Here is a 15,428-nt window from a genome sequence, read left to right on the forward strand (position 1 = left end):
ACTATGGCACATTCCGTTCTCTTCTAATTCCGTTAGTTCCTTGGCCTGTATAACGTCACTCAACAGGTGTGTAAATGCAGCCCTTGACAATGTGTAGGACAAAAGGCCCTGAAGTTTGATGGCTAATCTAAGGCAGCGAGACATGTCCGAATTGTCCATATAGAAATAAAAACACTACACAACCTGTCAGCGAATACCTCACAGCAAGTTTTATTTATACATCCAAAAAACAGATCAAATTATCACACTATATACAGATATTACATACAGTGTTTATACACATATTACATCATTTGTACACAAGAAAAATATACATAAAAATGTAAACCTTTGTATACAAAAAAATACCTTAGACAAATTAAACAAGGACCAATAAAAGGTGACTAGATTATTATTAGCTCATCCTATCATGTTTAAAAACAGTAATACAGTACATTCAATGAGTATAGGAATTTGTCAGCCAATCTCTCAGATTTCAAGCGCCCCGTGGAGTTGGATCTATATCGTTGGTGGGGAGTCTAGCTGTGCAATGTCTCATCTCATGCTTTGTGAATACAGCAGTATCGCCTTGCTTGCGCAAATTCAAGACCACTTTCCAGCCCACCTAATTCCTAGGGGCTGTACATCTAGGAACAACAATGGGGTGGTCAAGCAAAAGAAACAAACTTGAGTCTGCTCTGGTAACGTGTCTCTTTGGAACTGGGAGAAAGAACTAGGCCTTCAGTTGGAATTGGGGCCTGCTCAGGTCTTAAAAATATGTGTGTGCAGTTGACAGCTGTTAGTAATCCGTACCCTGACAAAATGCAAGATGCCTACTAGGTGAATCTCTGGCCTCTCAGTCCTGTTTAGAGCAGGTCAGCAATGTCCTCCAAATCCAAACTGATTACAGGTGCTGTTATGTATATCCCTAGTACTTGCAAAGAAAATTAAAAAAAAAGGTTTGAATGGTATGCAACGCTATGGTTGGATTTACTGCTCTCTAGAGTGATCCAGTAGTAAATGAGGGAGAAAGGTTGTGGCTTTGCACTCAGATGTCAGGTTGTATCTCCATGCAATCCCAGTCTTTCAGCAGCAAATGCTTGCCAGAATGTAATAGCTATCAAAATGACTGTCTTACATAATTATAGACATTGTCTTATAATTGACAGTGTACAGAAACATCGATCATTCCACTTCAGATAAATGGAGAGTTCTGCTAGCCATTAAAACAAGAGAAAGGTTTCCATCAAGCACTTTGCAAATGGCAAGATTTTTTTTATTTTTTGTTTTACTTCATTTTCAATCCATTGCAACTCGTTAACTCACCAATAAAACCCACTGTAGAGATTTCTACCCTACAAATATATCTAATACTTAACACTGAGTATCTTTCAGTTAAAAAAATATATACCGAACCTCATGGTTTACTGCTGTAATAAGAGTTATTAAAAGCAGATAGAGTTGTCAGGTAGAGTCCATCCTCATTCCCTAACCAAACAGTTAACAGAGACCCATGCTTCATTGACCTTAATTCACCTGATAATAATTTTGTATTACAGACAGTGCTATACCTCAAATGCTCATTGCACCAGTTTACATCAATGGTGTCACTACCACAGACAGCTAACAGAGGGTTAAACAAGGGGGCCATAATTTCACATCCATATACACATCCACTGTATCCATATACACTGCTAGACTAGTGAAAGACAACATTCTGGTCCTTAACTGAATGAGTTCTGATATTGAAGAGAACCCCCCCACTGGGTTCCTGAAGTAGAGAGTTTCTCTCTTAGGAGGGACCACATGCATGCATGTCCCAATAAAAACGCCATTATTTAGCAAGACCAGAGAGCACCATGGAGAGTTGCGGACAATAAAGCCCCTAGATATGGCCATTACCCTCGCAATAACAGTGACCCTTTTCCCCTTCGCTATGTGAAACTAAGTATGACCCAAGAGAAGCTTCCTGACCTGGGCCCGGTTTCCCAAAAGCATCTTAAGGCTAAGTTCATCGTTAGAACTTTAGGATCCTAACAATTAACTTATAGCCTTAAGATGCTTTTGGCAAGCTGGCTCCTGTTCAGTTACAGACAGTCTATATCTCTACTCAAACAGTTTAGCCTTGATTTAGAACAAACTGTTTATGACACAGGAGTTATACAGGCCCCAAAATATTTCTGGTCCACATTGGTATGGATTACATAATGAAGATACATAAAGTGAAGACTAATACAATACATTACACGACTGTGACCGAGTATGGCAATGCGTTTATTGCTTAAAGTAACAAGATTTACCTTCAAGTGTCTAATAGGCCACCCGTAAGGAGTTCCCCAAAGAATGGTGAGGTCAAAAGACCTTTTACATTAAACCGAGTAAACCGATAAAATACCAAATATATACACAATATTAAAACAAAAAGCTGTTTAAAAGTGGTTCGGCCAAATTCTGTGTCTGTTAAGTCGTGGGAGGAGATAAGTCTACTTCATGATATTCGACAGAGCAATTTCCTCTGTTGCTTCATAATGGGTCACACACAGACGCCTACAAAGGATCTACCCTAGAATCTCTTTCAAAGGTGAATGGAATGAGGAACAGATGAGGCGATGCAATGATCATAGCAAGGCAGGTTATAGTTGAAGACTTAAGACAGGACTAAACTGGCGATACAAAAAAAAAAAAAAAAAAACAGACCACTGATTGAGGCTTTGTCATAGAATTCTCTAGCACTGTTGCGGTCACTATGATAGGAATAATCGCTCCTAAAAAGGTACTTCCTCCAATGTTCCTCCAAGTGAGTCCATGTTTCAACTGAGGGACCTCCCTCCCTCCACACAAACGCTGCCCAACATCTCCCCCTGCTGGTGAAACCCTCGAGCGGCATTCACATCAAACCACTGGACTCTTGCATATCCTTTCAGATGGCCAAATGGCTATAACATCACCAAATCATTACAGTTAAGGAATATCTGAGGTTGTGGAAATTCAGATAGTATAGTGCACCGTTACCACATTTCACACTTGAAGTAGATGGAAAATGCATCGACTGTGGGTGAATGAGTGTCTAGAGTCCATGGTTTGACCGGCTCGCTCTCAGTCACTGTGTGGAAAAGGGGGTGTTGCACTGTTGGCACTTGCAGCGGTGGCACTAGCTATGGAGAAGCCAGTGGGGGGCGCCGTGGAGCTGTGACTGGGCTGCACGTCCTTGGGGATGCCACTGTGGGAGGCCAGCTGGTGGCCAAAGGCAGCGCTGAACTGAGGGAGCTGCTGCTTGGACTGGGTGGAGGTCAGGAGGTCGCGTGGTGAGGGTTTGGGGGGAGCAGTCAAGCCCGTCAGGCCACTCTGGGGGATCGCTGAGAGGGCAGCCATGGGCTGCAGGGTCACAGAGTGGGAGGTGGAGGAGGGGGGAGTGGAAAGAGAGGTGGATATGAGATGGCCCTCAGGTCTGATGAGGTTGCCAAACTGTGTGGGGTCAGTGAGGGGCAGGTGGAGGTTGTTCCAGGAGGACTGCGGGGGCCTGGTACACCGCTCAGAGGGACCTCCACAAGGAGGGGAGTCTCTGTCTGGAAGGAGGTGGCATGGGGGGAGGACATGTGGTCACTATAGGGGGATGGCACATGCTCGCTGCTGTAATGGCTGCCCTGTGGAGACGAGGTGGGCACTTCAGGCTTGGCCAGGATGTTGGGCTGGTGTGTCCGGGGGAACGTTCGCTCTGACAGGGGGCTCTGTGCGACTGTGGGGGTGGTGAGGCTAGGCCCAGGGGGGGGGGCCTGGCCCTGGGGCTGCTGAGGTGACACCGCAGAGGTGAAGTGGCCTCCAGCAGAGTGCAGCAGGTTGTCCTCCAGCTCCAGGCTGGAGAAGTTCTCTGGGGGGATGCGGCCGTTGAGCAGGTCCCCAATCCCACCTGGCTGGACCCCTGGCCCAGGAAACACTGCTGCCATGACCCGATGGTCCACTCCATCTGCCTGCGCCATCTCCGCCATGGAGGTCAGGCACACCAGGGAGTCTGGGTAGGAGCCCATCAGCCCAGCCTGCAGTGCTCGCACCAGCTCTTCAGCCTCCTCCGTGGTGGGTAGCAGCTCCCCATTTTTACCTGAGGATATACACAACTTTCTTACCCACACCCTAGAAATCTACCAACAATCTCCCTTTCTCAAGAGATCAAGAAGAAATGGGAGTAAATAGTTGAGACTCTAGTTTATTCAGCAGACAAACCGGATCAAATACAACAATTTTTGAAAAAAAAAAAAAAAAAAAACTGACATCACACATGCTAAAAATACCCCCATTGGGAAAGTCTTAATCTAACTGAGGTTATATTGCAGGTCAAATCTAAAAGTATAAACTAACATTCATGAATAGGACCTTGAGCAGTGAAATCCATGACAATAAGCAAATGAAGTGTACCTTCAAACAAGTCAAAGTCCTGCAGGTCATCGGGGAGCCTGGGTAACACGTCCGAGAAGTCTTCCTGGTTCAGCTCGAGGTCGTTTGGAATGTCTTCCATGTCATTGGTGATGTCATCAGGAAGCTCATCAGTGCTCAGTTCGGGCGTTGAAGGACTCCTGCCACCAAGACAGCTTCATAAAATACAATTCTCAGTGCACACTGATAGGACTGTGCAGTCGTTTGTGACAATATATTGATACTACTTATGTACATCTTTCCCTTTCAAGACGATTCGATACGTATCTAGATATAGGCTCCCATTTATACAGGAACCATACCTCTTAGTTTGAAACAATTCAGTGCAATTCTGTTTGATTTGAGAACAAATCTATGCGATTCGGTTCGATGCACTAAAACCATTCATTATCCATTCTAAATTCAAATCTGCTGCTGATGGAGCTCATGAGCTGGGTCTCTCTGAGCATGCGTGCGTGCTTGTACTAGTATCCTCGTGGGTACCGGAAATCCCTAAAAGTCCCCACAAGGATAGTGAAACAAGGAAAATGATCCCCATGTGGACATTTCCCACGTCCTCATGAGGACAAAGGCTATTTTACACTCGGGGGTTAGGTTTAGGGTTAGAATTAGGCTAAGATTGGGGGATTTTGAATGGAAATAAAATGTTAGTTCCCCACAAGGACAGTAAAACATATGCTATGTGTGTGTGTGTGTGTGTAAATTATGTATGTCAGGGATGGGCAACTTAGATGGGGGTGGGGGCCAGAAAAAAAATCTGATCATGGGGGGCTACAGTGGCTCACTGGTCTGCATACCCACATATGTAGTCAGAGTCGGCTCTAGACTTTTGGGGGCCCTATCTTAAGAGTTTGTTTCCTGTAATTCTACACATTTTGCTATGGGCCGCAGAACATTTTAAACAGTTTTAAAGAAGGTTTGTGGCAAATCTACACATGTTGCCATTGGGCAGAGAGAAATTAGCAATTTTACAGTTAATTTCCTGCAAGTTTGCACATTATGCCATAGGGTGGAGAGAAATGTTAGCAGTTTTTATAAGATATCTGAGTGAGAGCTACTAACAAAATCATTGGGGGCCCCACGGTTGTTAACTTAACCATGATTACAAGTTTATCCCCAAAAAGTCTAAGCCTTTGAGGCGAAGAGGGGTTCTACTAAGCTAACATATGGAATTGTTTTAAGATGATCATACCATGGATCATTTAGCTAGTCGATGATGAATTTTAGGACCCCTGTCGGTATCAAAAAAGTATTTAATAAAATATTGAATTTGGCCTTTACTACTATAGACATAAAAAACTAAGTGAATAACATTCATAAATGGCAAAAGTAAAAAAATAAATCATAAGGAATAAGGTTTTGAAGTGTCTGTCCTATATCTAGGAGATATAAGAAAGCTCTGAATGATTATATATAAATATTATTTTTTTAATGCATATTTAATCCCTTTTTGGGGGGGGGGAACAAAACATTTTTTTTAAACCGGTACCAGGTTACCATCATACAAGTCCCATGGGGGTCGTAGAACAAGGCGGAGAATATGAGAGCCTCATCTTTTACACACAGACATGTTAGTTTGTAGGCCAAACAGTTCGCATGCTACAGACGTTTTGGTGAAAAGACTGTTTTTCAGGATGTCTCCTGGTTGGATAAACAGCACTGTAGCTCTGCCACTTTACGTCGCAGAGGACACGCTGGACTGAGATGAAGCCCATGCAAAAAACAGATCTCTACCTTTTTATGCATCACTAGTCACGTTAATAATGCCACTTTAATAATTTTCACATATCTTGCATTACTCATCTCATATGTATATACTGTATTCTATACCATCTTTGCATCTTGCATATTTCGCTCGGTCATCACTCATCAATATATTGATATCTACAGTCGTGGCCAAAAGTTGAGAATGACACAAATATTAATTGTCACAAAGTCTGTTGCCTCAGTTTGTATGATGGCAATTTGCATATACTCCAGAATATTATGAAGAGTGATCAGATGAATTGCAATTATTTTCAAAGTCCCTCTTTGCCATGCAAATGAACCGAATCCCCCCAAAAAACATTTCCACTGCATTTCACCTCTGCCACAAAAGGACCAGCTGACATCATGTCAGTGATTCTCTCGTTAACACAGGTGTGAGTGTTGACGAGGACAAGGCTGGAGATCACTCTGTCATGCTGATTGAGTTCAAATAACAGACTGGAAGCTTCAAAAGGAGGGTTGTGTTTGTAATCATTGATCTTCCTCTGTCAACCATGGTTACCTGCAAGGAAACACGTGCGGTCATTATTGCTTTGCACAAAAAGGGCTTCGCAGGCAAGGATATCGCTGCCAGTAAGACTGCACCGAAATCAACCATTTATCGGATCATCAAGAACTACAAGGAGAGCAGTTCAATTGTTGTGAAGAAGGCTTCAGGGCACCCAAGAAAGTCCAGCAAGCGCCAGGACGTCTCCTAAAGTTGATTCAGCTGCGGGATCAGGGCACCACCAGTACAGAGCTTGCTCAGGAATGGCAGCAGGCAGGTGTGAGTGCATCTGCACAAACAGCGAGGCGAAGACTTTTGGAGGATGGCCTAGTGTCAAGAAGGGCAGCTAAGAAGCCACTTCTCTCCAGGAAAAACATTGGGACAGACTGATATTCTGCAAAAGGTACAGGGATTGGACTGCTGAGGACTGGGGTAAAGTCATTTTCTCTGATGAATCCCCTTTCCGATTGTTTGAGGCATCCGGAAAAAAGCTTGTCCGGAAAAGACAAGGTGAGACCTACCATCAGTCCTGTGTCATTCCAACAGTAAAGTATCCAGAGACCATTCATGTGTGGGGTTGCTTATCAGCCAAGGGAGTGGGCTCACTCACAATTTTGCCTAAGAACACAGCCATGAATAAATAATGGTACCAACACATCCTCCGAGAGCAACTTCACCCAACCATCCAGGAACAGTTTGGTGACGAACAATGCCTTTTCCAGCATGATTAAGCACCTTGTCATAAGGAAAAAGTGATAACTAAGTGGCTCGGGGAACAAAACATCAATATTTTGTGTCCATGGCCAGGAGACTCCCCAGACCTTAATCCCATTGAGAACTTGTGGTCAATCCTCAAGAGGCGGGTAAGACAAACAAAAACCCACAAATTCTGACAAACTCCAAGCATTGATTATGCAAGAATGGGCTGCCATCAGTCAGGATGTGGCCCAGAAGTTAATTGACAGCATGCCAGGGCAGATTGCAGAGGTCTTGAAAAAGAAGGGTCAACACTTCAAATATTGACTTGTTGCATCAACTTCATGTAATTGTCAATAAAAGCTTTTGACACTTATGAAATGCTTTGTAATTATACTTCAGTATTCCAAAAATATCTAAAGACACTGAAGCAGCAAACTTTGTGGAAATTAATATATGTGTCACTCTTAAAGCTTTTGGTCACAACTGTACATATTCTTATTCCGTCCCTTAGATTTGAGTGTATTAGGCAGTTGTGGAATTGTTAGATTACTTGTTAGACTAGCTGTGACACTAGAGTTTCTGGGTTCGAGTCCAGGCTCGGTCACAACTAGCCGCGACCGGGAGACCCCTGGGGTGGCGCAAAATTGGCCCAGCGTTGTCCGGGTTAGGGGAGGGTTTGGCCGGCAGGATTGTTCTTTTCCCATCCCACACTAGCGACTCCTGTGACGGGCTGGGCGCAATGCACGCTGACACAGTCGCCAGGTGTACGGTGTTTCTTCCGACACATTGGTGTGGCTGGCTTCCGGGTTAAGCGGGCGTTGTGTCAAGAAGCAGTGCGGCTTGGTTGGGTTGTGTTTCGGAGGACGCATGGCTCTCGGCCTCTCCTGAGTCTGTACGGGAGTTGCAGCAATGGGACAAGAGACTAACTACAAATTGGATACCATGAAACTGGGGGGGGGGAGAAAAAAATGTATTTAAAAAAATATGATTTATTAGATATTACTGCACTTTTGGAACGAGAAGCACGAGCATTTTGCTACATCGCATTAACATCTGCTAACCATCGGTATGTGACCAATACAATTTTATTAGATTTATGGAGATTTTTTAAAATTAAGTTAATAAGATTGGTGCAAGGGTGCATCAATAGACGCTAGGGGTGATTCACTACCAAATGTTCAAATTGCACTTTGTGTAATGTACTATTCTAACTCTCAACAGTAAGTTGAGACCCCGATTGAGTAAAAAAAAATATATATTCCACAGGCCGCATCCCTGGTGTATGTACATGTGTAAATGATGTAGGTCTATGGTGTATACTATTTAGGCACCTGATCTGAGCCATCAGGGAGACTAGACATCTACCACCCCACTACCAGATTAGGGGGGTTAATGTAGCCTGTTTTTTTGTCCCCCCCACCCCACACTTTGGTTTTGACATCCCCATCACCCACTAATTTACATGTCATTTTTGCAGATGAAGTGTTTGATAGTAATGTATCAATATTTATCGTTTACAAATCAAAATCGAATGGTTTTGACTGTTTCTAAGTTTAGTGAGCTTCTTTTCTCCTCCCGCTTTGGCCATGCAGTGCGCCTCGCAAAAGTGATTCCTCATTATGAAATGATCAACTTTACCCTGTAGATCTAAAATGACGATATACACCAGGGCTGCCCAACCCTCTTCCTGGAGATCTACACCTGATTCTACTTATTAGCTGCTCAACAAGACCTTAACTAGCTGAATCAGATATGTTAAATTGGGGTTGGACTGAAAACCTACAGGACAGTAGATCTCTAGGAAGAGGGTTGGGTAGACCTGATATACACGGATTGTTTAAAGCTGCATTATGTCACTTTTGGGCGACCTGACCAAATGCACATAGAAATGTGAGTTATAGATCTGTCATTATTATTGAATGCAAGTCTAAGAAGTTGTGGGTAGATCTGTTCTATGTGTTCTATTTCTATGCTTCCTGTACTTAAGTTTTGTTTTTGCATCTTTTACTTTCAGTTTTGTACAGCATGCTTCAAACAGCTGAAAATACAATATTTTTGGTTATTGAAAAGATATTTCACAGCGGTTTAGATGGCACAATGATTGTCTACACTTGTTTTTTCACAAACTGCAATTAGGCAAACTATTAGAATTTTAGCAACCAGGAAATGGCGGAGTGATTTATGCATATTGTACCTTTAAAGCAAAACTATTGCTGATCGAAAACCTGAACAATCAAAATAAAATATACTGTAAGCCCAGTTCAGCAGGTATAGCCAGATGAGAGCTGGTCAGCGTGCGAAGCTTGGCACAGTGAGCGAAGCTTGGCACAGTGCGCAGTTTGACTAGGCTATTGATATGCCTGTTAACAGTTACATGCTTAGTTTGACAATGAAGGAGAGGACGTGTCAGTTGTCACAAAAGACTACGTAGAAGAAAGTAATATGAGCAACAACAAAAAGATTAATCGGAGATTCGTAGCATTTGAATCAATTTTTTGACGATCCATTGGTGTCCGTGGACCGAGGCAGTTGCACATTATCTTAAAACATTTGAATCGGGGACAGATGCGTATCGTTACATTCCTAGTTAATACTAGAGCTGAGAGAGGATGAGAGAGAGATTAAGTGAGTGGGACAGACCTGATGCTAGCCTGGGTGGGCATGGTCAGGCTGGAGGAGGAAGGCATTCCCAAATTCCCCTGGGGCAGAGCCGGCGGGATGGGCTTTTGGGGCCGCCATGGCCCTCTCCTCCTCTTCTTTTTGTGTTTCTTGGTGAGCGCCGGCGGTTTGCTCTTCTTCCGCGGCTTCCGCTGCTGCTGTTGCTGGTGCTGCACTCTTCTGTTACCATCCCCACGCAGGAAATTGTCCTATAGGAAAAACACATGTCCACAAGTATAGTAATACAGAGCAGATACTGTGCCATAGGTATTACAATGACAAAGCTCCAATTTACTGACTGAAGGGGAACTCACCATCTTTTTGGCATGCTCCTCACAGAGCGGTGTCTGATGCGTGATGTCAAACACAGGGATGGAGCATTGTTGTCCATCTGCAAATTTGGCTGTGCAACTGGAGAAGAGCTGCTGGGAGCGATTCAACAGAACGTCTGCAGAGAAACCGTGAAGGAAACACTCCAATGGAAAAGATAGCACACACAGTCATGTGTCAAAAACAGGACACAATTTGAATCTGTTCGCTAAGTTGCAATAAGACAAGTTAAAAAGCCATATTCCCCAATAAATTACAGTTTAGGTATAAGAGTTCCGTGTGCCATGTAACTGATGTAAGGGATTGGTGAAAAGGATACGCTGGAAGCAGTGTCGGGTGAAGGGTAGAGCTTGGCTAGTGCAGGCCCGGCCCTTGGTGCTTCCAGTGCAGATTCCCGCCTCTGTCTCCTGCTGCCCCAGCGCACTGAGCAGAGAGACAGACCCACGCTCAGGACACAACCACATCAACACTTCCTCAGCTATTCACAACACAACTAGCATATCAACGCTCTCCAGAACACAATTATCATTACTGGGGACAGGTGCTTCTCCTGATCACGTGACCAACTGACCAAGAAAGACTTGAGTATCTAGAGCCTGGGCACTAATTATAACTTACGTCACAAATTTTGGGAGATTATCCATTGACAGATGGTATTGAAGGAGACTAACCAGACCCTAGGGAGTTTTAAGTCCAGTGTTGAGTGTGGGTACCTTGATGAGGTCTGGGAGACCTTGCGCAGCTCCTGGATCAACTGGCCAGCACAGTCAGGGTCTTTACTGGCGGCGTGCAGCAGGGCTTTGCGGAAGGCATAGCGGTATCTCTTCTGGCGCAGGGTTGCCCTCTCCTGCCTGCACAAGTGCTTGTATTTATCCTGGAGGTACGAGCACAGCCGCGCCAGACGTGTTCTCCGAGAGCTACCGGCATCTTCATCAGAGCTGTGATGGGAAAAAATAAACAACACTCATAGCCTATTCATGTCTGAATAAAATGAGAGCCTAACTATGAACATGTGAGAAAGCAACATACACGTCCTGTGTGTGTCCTTCCTGTAGTCTCCAGGCGTTGTGATATGGTGGAACTCTCTCGGCCTCCACGTCATCATCCTCTGCACTGTCTTCAGACCAGTCCAACCCTGGAAGAAGATAGCCTGTTAGACCAGCTGGCCTCAGCAGAATAGTCAGATCATCTATATTACACAGACCCCATGTCCCACAACTAATAAGCATTATTATTTTATTTTTTTAAGTAATAAATGCCTTTTGTAAACTAACACTTAAGACTTGTCTTTTCCTACTTAGCACTGACTATGCTGATACCTACTTTGAGGTAAAAATGTACTTACTATGACTGAGAAAAGTGGTTGTTCCACCTAGATATCACCAACTGCAAGTCGCTCTTCTAAATCACTCAAATTGACCCCCCCCCACCCCACTAACTGGTCTACTGACCAATCAAGTCAGATATCTTCACATCAGATCAAAAGAACAATTACATAGTGAGAAAAAAAATCTGAATTGTGCTGCCTGTGTAAACTCTATTTAACATGGATAGGAAGAAGAGGTACCTAGATGAGGGAAAAGGTCTCCGTGCTCCTGATGTCTTTGGGCGCAGAGCTGTACCAGATGCTGTAACCTGGCCAGGCAGGCAGGGGGAGGTGAGAAGGCAGCTGGGCGCATGGCCACCATATGCCGCTGAGTGCTGTCCCAGCTACTGGATGGCAAGGGCGTGGCAGTGAACAGAGCTTTCCTGTTGAGGGGGGGACCAGAGGACTGCACCTGACTGGGAGCCGTGTTGGGGGGCAGCCCGACAGGCAGAAAGACGGGAGTCTGAGGTGGAGCTGGCTTGCATAAAAAACCCTGCTGCTGTCCTGGGAGGACAAACGAGGGCATGGTGGAGTGCTGGGGGGGCTGAAGGAGTTCTGTCTGCTGTTTACGGGGGAGGTGAGGGTGGAGGGGTGAGGAGGGGTGCACACGGGGAAGAGGAGAGGGGCTAAAGTGCTCTAGAGGTGGTTGGAAAAAGTCAGTGTCGTGATGGTGGAGCTGGAGTTTCTGGCTGAGCACCAGTCGACTGTGTAGTTTCTTCCTGACAGCGGAGCCCTTCCGAGCAGCGCACTCTTCCCCGTTTGTGTCGTCCTCATAAAAGGCAAAAGGGTCCAGGATCTCCCCGTCTGGGAGGGGTAAGAGACGGGTGCAGGGTGGAGAGGGTGGCAGCTCGTCCAGGCCGTTGGAGGCCTTTAGGGCCAGCGAGGGCACAGTTATGTTAAGAGCCACTGACTCCAGGTGAGGTCGTGAGCGCATCTCCTCCAATGTATCATGCTTCTTCTTCCGCTCCTTCTTGGGGATAAACCCAAGAACTTGGAGGTGGCTGTTACAGTATCTGTGGAACACACACACGTTTAACAAGCTGTTCACAACTATGACAGATGGGTCAATGACAAAGACCTACCATCCTCAGTGCAGAGGACAACTTTCTATTGTATCGTCACACCCACCTGCGGTCCTCAGACTTGGGGATGGGGTTGGTGCACTGTTGGCTGTTGTACTTGGCCACATATTCACATTGCTTGAAGGGGGCAGTCTTATCCTCCAGGACATGACGGATACAGAAGGCATAGCCATTGAGCCTGCGCTGCTTGCAGAGCTTTGGGCTGTATGAGCACAATGGCTTATTGTCCACCTCCGAGAAGTGGATGTGTTTGCCCTCATACATCACGTGACTCTTGTCCTTGAGAACATCAGCTGATGGGAGAGGAAGATGCCAGGGAAAACCATAAGTCTTACATCATGCACAGTAATGCAGAGACTGCCCTGAATATGCAAACAAGACAAACACAAACAGACTGGGGGTACAGAAATAAACATTTACAGCTCCCCTGACTCTATAGTTTGACTTGTTAGCAACATAACCATGCACAATTCAGGAATCTAATCAATCATTTGTTCATGAGGAATGTAAAACATTCACACATGACCGAAATAATCGGAGGATCTGTGGCATATGACTTCATGCTTGTTTAACCAGCATTGGTTTTTTAACCAATGCTGTAAATGGACATTTTTGGCTTAGGGCAATCAGTTGTAGAAAGTACTGTAATGCTTCCCCATACCTGTGGCCACAGTACATTCATGCGCACGAGGATGCAGTCAGACTGAAGTTGCCCGTTACATGCAAATAAATACAGGATGTGGAAACGCTGTCCTGTAATGTCACATTGTCATTTTCAGAATGTCACCAGTTATTCCATTAGCTAGTTAACGTTAGATAACCTTGAATTAAACGAGGCTCTCATAAAAATATAACTATTACCTAACTAACGTTATGATTAAAACTGAAGGAATAGCTCGCTAGCTAATACATGCACACTTCTTGAGCACATTGAATTAAATAACGTTAAGTAAACTACGTGTCTAATTATCTACTAAACAGCCCGACAAATACGAGTTAGTTATCGAAACAAATAGTTAGCTACCATATTTACTTACTTGCTACCTATCGTACGTTAGCTAGCAACTTGGGTAACGTTAGCGAACCGAGCTAGATAGCTAACGTTTGCTATCTAGCTAGCTACATTTCTTGGGCAGCTAGCTTGCTAACGTTAGTAGATAGTTAACTAGCTACATTCTGGTCAATTTGCACACCTCCGAAAAGTATTGGCATTGGACAACAATTACACATGTATATGTTAACGACATACATTAACATCATACATAACTAGCTAACTAGTTACCTTATACAATTGCCACTTTAGCCTACTATCTAGCGATATGTTGTTAGCTAACGTTAGCACATTAGTTAACATTAGCCAACTACGCTAAAAACACAAAAGTTGCGGTAGCCAGGAAACGGAAACATCAATATACACCAGAAGATGTCTATGAAATATTATGCTCCATTTTCAGCAAACTGAAATATATTTGATAATATAAAAATATATTCAGACTGGGATTTCAGGAGAACCAAACATACGGCAAGGGGAGGCACAGAGGCCCGTTCAAAAAGGCCTTCAAAACAAAACATTGTATGCAAGTCATCTGATCATCTTCTGTTTAGAAAAATACATTTAGGTGATTAATGAAACGTTGTGAACGTATGTATATTATATTACAGCTCATTAGCCAGCTATAATTAGCATATGTTGTGTGATACAGATAACAAATCAAACGTTTCAACATTAAACAATAAGGCCTACCAGACCTAATAATCCTAGGGCCTCGAGTAGCAAAGTCGTCCTTCTAGTCCTGAGCCATAACCGGGCTCCCCAAAAATCGAAGTCGAGGATGTGAAGAGGCTTCGCTTACCTTCAATTGGTATAGGCTATGTAGGGTATTCACTCCGGAAAGACTGTAGAAGTGCCAGAAGAATCAGCTTGCCTATTTGTGCATCGATAATCTATATTTTAGGATACTAATAATGCTCCTACTCGAATACAATATCATTGAAAATACTGATGCATGTAAATGAGGTTTATCCACAGCAAATATTAGCAGTTGGGAGCTGCTGAGGATTTTAGTTCAGTCCACAGTAGACTCCTCACAGCACCACTACAGGCACTGCGGAGACATGACAACAGTCCACTGTACAACAACAACCTCTCTACCATATTGGAAATTCAACTTTGTATTAGCTACAGCAGTGAAGAAATGCAATTTTATGTATTGCCGAGTACATGAATGGCAATGCTAATTGGAGTGTAGAGTAGCTAGAGTTATGCGCTTTGAAACAAGTTACATTTCCCTACTTATATCAACCTTATTATAACACGTCACGGTTCTATCTGGCAACGGCTGATATCACAGCATTCTTTATGAATGAGTTCTCTCTACCCTGGCTGCAACACTGTTGCCCAATGCTGATGCAGCTAGTACCCATCACGTCTATTCCTACTAACAGCTTGTAACTATACAAAGTTATAGGGGAACACAGCTTTAGTTTAATACTCCACATTAACGTATTCTTCTTTCCTTTTGAAAATAAGTCAAAGTTAGATTTTTGGTTAATTTCTCTGCTGTAGAAATCAACATTTCTTATAAGCCTGCCTTATTGGTTCGCAATGCACTTGTGACATTCTCACCAGCTC

General features: G+C 44.0%; 1 protein-coding gene across 1 annotated transcript; it reads right to left on the reverse strand.

The window, feature by feature from the left end:
- Nucleotides 1-186: 186 nt before the first annotated feature.
- LOC135519465 (INO80 complex subunit D-like) lies at nucleotides 187-15,268 on the reverse strand. The gene is given in 11 exon segments (XM_064944699.1): nucleotides 187-3,500; nucleotides 3,503-4,075; nucleotides 4,390-4,547; nucleotides 10,001-10,227; nucleotides 10,333-10,466; nucleotides 10,668-10,771; nucleotides 11,062-11,286; nucleotides 11,378-11,483; nucleotides 11,916-12,727; nucleotides 12,843-13,089; nucleotides 14,650-15,268. Coding segments are annotated over 10 exon segments (2,982 nt in total). The 5' UTR covers nucleotides 13,061-13,089; nucleotides 14,650-15,268; the 3' UTR covers nucleotides 187-3,075.
- Nucleotides 15,269-15,428: the final 160 nt, after the last annotated feature.

Source organism: Oncorhynchus masou, chromosome 29 (assembly GCF_036934945.1).
Source record: "Oncorhynchus masou masou isolate Uvic2021 chromosome 29, UVic_Omas_1.1, whole genome shotgun sequence".
NCBI classification, from domain to species: Eukaryota; Metazoa; Chordata; class Actinopteri; order Salmoniformes; family Salmonidae; genus Oncorhynchus; species Oncorhynchus masou.